At 37.9% G+C, this 7,465-nt stretch overlaps 1 protein-coding gene across 1 annotated transcript in view; it reads left to right on the top strand.

The window, feature by feature from the left end:
• LOC102802000 (uncharacterized) overlaps nt 1–7,465 on the top strand; it is a 31,783-nt gene continuing 24,318 nt past the window's right edge. Inside the window, exon 1 of the mRNA XM_078006989.2 lies at nt 1–610. Within this exon, the coding sequence (XP_077863115.1) occupies nt 1–610 (610 nt within the window). The remainder of the gene's footprint in view (nt 611–7,465) is intronic.

Below are 7,465 nucleotides of genomic sequence, written 5' to 3'. Positions count from 1 at the left end.
ATGTTTTCTGCAAGCACCATGAAGTTCGCGTTTACTCTGCTACTTATCGCCGGCTACGGGGTGAATTTTCGTGCTAAGTCGATGCCTGTGGAGGCAACCAGTGTGCATAAAGAAGTTTTGGACGAGTTATGGAGTCGCGTGCATGAGCTGGAACTGAAATACAACGAGGTAAAGCAACAGAACGAGGAACTATGGGTACTAATAACAACCGCCCACGCAGGCCAAGCTAGAGGCCAAACTGGTGACGGAAAGAGCACCAGTCGCGCGGAGAACGTCGAATATCGAATCGTGGAAACCCTTGGATTACCTATCGATCGGCCAATTACCGTGGAGGATGAAAATCTAGGTAAAATTAGTACGGAGTCAGCGATCGCGTCCGGTGCAGCAAACACAAAACAATTGAAAGACTTACTCATGTGGCAGGACGTCGAAATGGAGACTTTGTCCGAAAATCAACATGGGTTGGCGGACCGTGTCTCCGATCTAGAGCGAAAGGTTCAGAAAGAGCGAGGTGCGTTCGTGAAGGCCGGAGTTAACAATTCTGTTATAGCCAGGAGTGAAGATCTCGTCGAACAGATGAGAGAATTTATGGCGCAGTTGGAAGCAACAGGTATCGAAATGAGTCATTACAATCTTTTATATACTTTCAAGTTTATGATAAGGAAATGGCTTCTTGTGCCACTTTGCGGCCACCATCTAGGCCAGTTTAGGGATCAGTCTATATTTGAATTGTTAATGTGTGTGAAATTTTGGTTAGTTACACAAAGACTTGCATCTTTGGGTAGCATATCGGACGGCTGGACGCAGACTTCTTTTTGTTCTGGAGGAGATTATTCCCAAGTTCCTATAATAAAATTGCCGGTCCTTTGTTGGCAACAATGCAAACAATGTCCCCACTATTATTGTATAATAGAAATACAGGCGGACTGGCTTTTCGCTTTCCATCACCAAAATGAATGGTCAACTTTTCTTGCATCTGATGGACGAACCGGTGTCCCCGATAGCGGGCCAATCTACCATGGAACGTGCCGTGTCTAACTCAATCCACGTGACATATAATACTAAAAAGACAGTTTTTCTCTTACATGACCTGTATACATAATATGCTTATTTTCCCAGCATATCAAGGTCATTTGAGGGGAAATAAAAGTAGAGCGCACAAACGGTAAATTAGATGAAATAGAAGTCACCTACCAGGGGTGTCTTTGCTAATACTGGCTTAATGGCGTTGGTCATTTAATGGCAACAGCACTGTGACTTTTTCGTATACATTCCCATTGTAGTAATGACCTTCGCTGTGTATTACATACAAAGAAACAGTTAAGAAAAGAAAAAAGGCACGGCTCAATGCGAGCATATCTCGACTAAGCTTCCTGACTTGGCCTGCCAATGAACATATATAATACTGACTTTGGAGCCTCCCTCGCTGCCCTGTGGAATGGCACTTGTTGCCACGGCCCATTTCCCGCAACTCGTGTGACTGTTTACCGTTGGCAAGCATTTTAAGTAGTTGACGAGCCTGTTAAACATATATCTTGAGAGCAGTTTCATTGCTGACACGTGCATTATATTTAGCCCGTATGCTATATAGTTTACACTAATGCGGCATATCATACATTTAATATAGTTTTAAGTACGCTTCTAATGTATTTATTAAAAGCAAGTCAATTCCCCTATGTTTTGCTTTTAACATGTTTGCTTGACTGAATGCATGGTGTATGTGCATCATACTGCGATTCCCATGTGACCCGGCATTGCAAAATCCGCCGGTAACGCTGGCTAGTAATAGACACAGGAAAACATTTGTGTATTTTATTTACAAGTTTATCCGATATCCCCGACACTTTTCATAGCATGTACTACTAATTAGACAAACAGGATATCTCACTATTGGCACACAACATGTATTATTTCAACACAGAGCACTGTTGTGTTCAGACAAAATTTATTACAAAAACCGTATAACACCCGAGGCTTTTTACAGCAGCCGCTAATCAACGACACGCTGCAGCAACAGTTTAAAAATACAAAACTTGGTTCTTTTTACTCAAGTTAAAGACTTTCCGGTTTCGACATTGTAAACTTCTTTCGTTTTTATTCGGAAAAATACAGTATTTTTACCAAGTAAAACCATATTTATTAAAGTTATTGTTTAAATATGAGTTATTGAACACACTACATCGTTTGCAATTTCATTCAGCTTCTATCAGTAATAATTCAAGACAAATAGAAGGCACAAATATAGATAATATAGCAAATCATCTTGTAATCGGTAATTATGAAAACTATTTATGGGTGCACAGGGAATACATTTCGTTATGAATTATTCCTAATGTAAATTTCTGAATTATCATGTCAAAATTCATTTTGTTTTTCAGGTTTTTTTCCTCTCAAAAAGCGAAAGAATTTCACAATGTCGAAAACGGAGAGTCTTCATGTGAAATGCTTGACATAATATGTACATGCAGCATATAATTTTGACTTCCTAATACAAACTAACCTATCAAATGAGAGTTTGACATATTCGGATACTGGCTCCTGTAAAATAAAAATGTAATTCTTATACACACTGACTTTCACGTTTACTGTCTGTACATATTATCCGGCAGCACGGTGAGAACACACGTTTTCTCTTTTTCATCGTTATCTGATCTTTCAATTTTAGAAGTGCATTGCAAAGGTGCAGTGGTTTGTAAGAAGCCTACCCAGATGTCATGTTGTCGTGAATACGCACACTATGTCTGCCTACCGGTTATTACTACCAACTCATCTGTGTAGCCCCATTTGTAAACCTAATTTGTGACCATTGAAAAGACCAACTGTTGCGGCTAACTGAATATGTTGGCGGTAAAATACGGCATATGGAACACATTTTTATTCTCATGTGTCCTTTTTTCAATTGTTGGCTCTTCACTCCCCCAATCCCAACTGTAATGTTTGACTGACTTAGACAGCAATCTGTTCGCAGTTTTTGCCGTTTTTTTTATTAAGGATCCCCATTATGAGAATAATGCCTCATTTCCACAAGCGACAGGTCCCAAAAGAAAATGACAAGAATGAAAAGCAGAAAGAGCTCCGATGCATGGCGCCACCGTACCATATAAAATGAGCTTTTTGCATTTGTAAGAAACGTCAGATCGACTTTCACTAATCATATCATCTGGCCCAACATTTGCCATGGTAACCTGCGCTATTAAATCTACACGATTGCACTTTCCATTTGACCCCTTCTCACCGTCACCAGTGTCGTATTCTCCGCCAGCTGCATTGTAAATACTCTATAATATTGTTTCTTAAACTATGTGTGATATGTCTTTATGTTTGACTGTTGTCTTCGTCCCTCGCACTAATCTTCCCTTTCCTTTTTACTTTCCACAGCCTGCGAACGAGGCACAGCCACAAAGGCCGTCTCATTCACGCCCGTCAAGAAACGCCCTACTTCGTGTGACCACGTGACCAGAGGAGTAATATGAAAACTTTGGGGGAAATCATCCGATTTCGGCAAATCACAATGCCTCGTGATTTGTATTTATAATATACCAAGCCTTCATCTCAAGCGCCATGTTCCGCCACAACCTCACCAAACAGTGGGTCTGTAAATTGGAAGCTCCCCGGTCACGTGGTCGCACGAGATGTGGGCATGAATGAGACTACCTTTGTTACCATGGTTAAGCAGCCTCGTTCGCTGGTGAAAATCCTTCACTCCTGGACAAACCTTTATTGTTACAACTTCGTCTTAGACCAGCCCTGGGCTGGAATATTGTGTTGCTCTTCCTAACATCTTGTCGTTAGCAAGACCAGTCGATAGCATTCTCACAGACTTGATCGAGCAATGAAATCTGAAAGACCAACAAAAGTTTAACCAGTCTTAATGACGCCTATCTTCGTGCAACCACATGGCTCATGGGAAGTCCAAAACAACATTCTAAAATTTGTAGCACGTAAGAATTTATGTTAAGGGTGGGATTCGAATGCTATTTAAGGGTTGAAATCAAACTTAGATAAGGTAGTGTATTTTATGTTATTAATTACGGTCGATCAAGTCTGTGAGTGAGTAGAAGGTTATATATTTTATTTTCGCACATTTCTTCCACAGCACTGCATGTATTTGCGTCGGCTCTTCCCTTCGAGATGTGTGACGGCGTTGGATAAATCAGAGTTCGTTCACTCAATTCGAGTCATCATTGTATAACCGATAATGAAATGCAACTTGCGAGAAATGTATCAAACATCTGATTTCTCATTAGCTGCCATGCTGACTTACATATCAGTTGTTTGTTATCTCGAAGGGTAAGAATTGACCAATATAAACGTTGGACAGCGTTGTCATGGATGTGGCATTACCTAATTCCATTGAAACGTAGTGACTATTAATTTGGTTAACCAACCTTGAAATTGCAATTTATATGTTAACATAATACCCAGCAGCAGTTGTGGATGGGTACAATAACGTGTAAATGATGCGATAGCCGATGGCTATAACCATATATTAATGGGGTATATTTGCCAATGGTGGCCCTGCTGTTACGTAAACAATTTGGGAATGATTGGCACAGACGATATTAACAGGTCTACGCCTGAATCCACTCTTACAAATGTTATCCAAAAATGTCCTTGAAAATTCTATACCAGCACATTCACCGCGGTGTTTAACATTTGTGCATTAATATTTAAAAGCACATAGCTTGTCTGAAGTTCACGCCCATATTCACACTCTTACCATTGTCACGGCTTGTCCCACGCCGATGACAACACCCTTAGCAATGCTGCTAACACACTCCCAGGCAACGCTACCGCCAACACCCTGGCAACACTGACACCAACACCCCAACAACGCTGCCATCAACTTTCTGGCAACTCTACCACCAACACTCTGGTAACATGCCGTCAACGCCCATGACAACTCTGTCATCTGTAAATATGATTGTGTGCTTTCCTATTCAGAACACTAACAATTTAAAATAATTTATTGGGCTTTGAGACGCTCTATTGCTTGTTTGTGACCTATATTTTTCAGTGTCCGGTTTGATGTACACAGCTTTTAGAATACAAACGTAAATTCGCATATTGATATTTTGATCTCTTTTTCCACAAGCTCTACAGGAACAGCAGATCAGTAACGCTAATTAACAGGAATATAAATATAGTATTGCTGTTGTTACTGTACACGGCACGATGTAAAACAACATGGACTACAACTGCAACATCACCAGTTTATGGAAAAATATATATATTGAAACTAGAGCAATTAGTATCTTCACAAGTCCAATTACAGGTCCAGTAATTGTAATATTATTATCAATTATGTAATTAGCGCAGACCAATTATTATTCTTATAACGCCACCAGAAGATTGAAAGCATATAAGCATATAATGTGCTAACAAGGTGTGAATTGTGTATACTATACGAACCATGTAAAAGTTGCACAAAGTTATTCTCGATATTCAAGATGGCACAGTCGGTTCCGAGCATAATTTGATTAATGTAAACGCAAGTAAAATAAAATAAAATCTACAAAACTATACAATAATATAAAACATTTTTAGTTTAACAATCTAAATATAGTACTGAATGACGCTAGTAACACTTGCGCCAGTAATTAGTGACCTCAGAATAAGGCCAGTAACATTCACATGAATGCAAAAACCATACAGCCACTAGAATCCATGATATTATAGTCAGGTATTTTATCCTTATACAAATATTTATCCGTCTATAATATTGCTTCTAGTAGTGGTGCATGTGTAAGTGGGCTTAATCAGTTATTTTATTCATATACAATTATTTATCCGTCTATATTATTGCTTCTAGTAGTGATGTATGTGTAAGTAGGTTCAGTCTGGTATTTTATCCTTATACAGTTATTTATCTGCTATATTATTGCTTCCAGTAGTGGTGTATTTGTAAGTAGGTTCAGTCAGCTATTTTATCCTTATACAATTATGTATTCGTCTATATTATTGCTTCTAGTAGTGGTGCATGTTGTAAGTGGGCTTAGTCAGGTATTTTATCCTTATACACTTATTTAGCCGTCTATACTATTGCTTCTAGTAGTGGTGTCTAAGTAAGTAGGCTCAGTCAGATAATTTATCGTTATACAATTATTTATCCGTCTATATTATTGCTTCTAGTAGTGGTGTCTAAGTAAGTAGGCTCAGTCAGATAATTTATCGTTATACAATTATTTATCCGTCTATATTATTGCTTCCAGTAGTGGTGTCTAAGTAAGTAGGCTCAGTCAGATAATTTATCGTTATACAATTATTTATCCGTCTATATTATTGCTTCTAGTAGTGGTGCATTTGTAAGTAGGTTCAGTCAGCTATTTTATCCTTATACAATTATGTATTCGTCTATATTATTGCTTCTAGTAGTGGTGCATGTTGTAAGTGGGCTTAGTCAGGTAATTTATCCTTATACACTTATTTAGCCGTCTATACTATTGCTTCTAGTAGTGGTGTCTAAGTAAGTAGGCTCAGTCAGATAATTTATCGTTATACAATTATTTATCCGTCTATATTATTGCTTCTAGTAGTGGTGTCTAAGTAAGTAGGCTCAGTCAGATAATTTATCGTTATACAATTATTTATCCGTCTATATTATTGCTTCTAGTAGTGGTGCATTTGTAAGTAGGTTCAGTCAGCTATTTTATCCTTATACAATTATGTATTCGTCTATATTATTGCTTCTAGTAGTGGTGCATGTTGTAAGTGGGCTTAGTCAGGTAATTTATCCTTATACACTTATTTAGCCGTCTATACTATTGCTTCTAGTAGTGGTGTCTAAGTAAGTAGGCTCAGTCAGATAATTTATCGTTATACAATTATTTATCCGTCTATATTATTGCTTCTAGTAGTGGTGTCTAAGTAAGTAGGCTCAGTCAGATAATTTATCGTTATACAATTATTTATCCGTCTATATTATTGCTTCTAGTAGTGGTGTCTAAGTAAGTAGGCTCAGTCAGATAATTTATCGTTATACAATTATTTATCCGTCTATATTATTGCTTCTAGTAGTGGTGTATTTGTAAGTGGGTTCAGTCAGCTATTTTATCCTTATACAATTATGTATTCGTCTATATTATTGCTTCTAGTAGTGGTGCATGTTGTAAGTGGGCTTAGTCAGGTAATTTATCCTTATACACTTATTTAGCCGTCTATACTATTGCTTCTATTAGTGGTGTCTAAGTAAGTAGGCTCAGTCAGATAATTTATCGTTATACAATTATTTATCCGTCTATATTATTGCTTCTAGTAGTGGTGTCTAAGTAAGTAGGCTCAGTCAGATAATTTATCGTTATACAATTATTTATCCGTCTATATTATTGCTTCTAGTAGTGGTGCATTTGTAAGTAGGTTCAGTCAGCTATTTTATCCTTATACAATTATGTATTCGTCTATATTATTGCTTCTAGTAGTGGTGCATGTTGTAAGTGGGCTTAGTCAGGTAATTTATCCTCATACA

The sequence above is a fragment of the Saccoglossus kowalevskii genome, chromosome 1 (assembly GCF_978046115.1).
Source record: "Saccoglossus kowalevskii chromosome 1, keSacKowa6.1, whole genome shotgun sequence".
Taxonomy (NCBI): domain Eukaryota; kingdom Metazoa; phylum Hemichordata; class Enteropneusta; family Harrimaniidae; genus Saccoglossus; species Saccoglossus kowalevskii.
The sequence above is the reverse complement of the archived record's forward strand: the minus strand, read 5'-3'. Positions and strand labels throughout refer to the sequence as shown.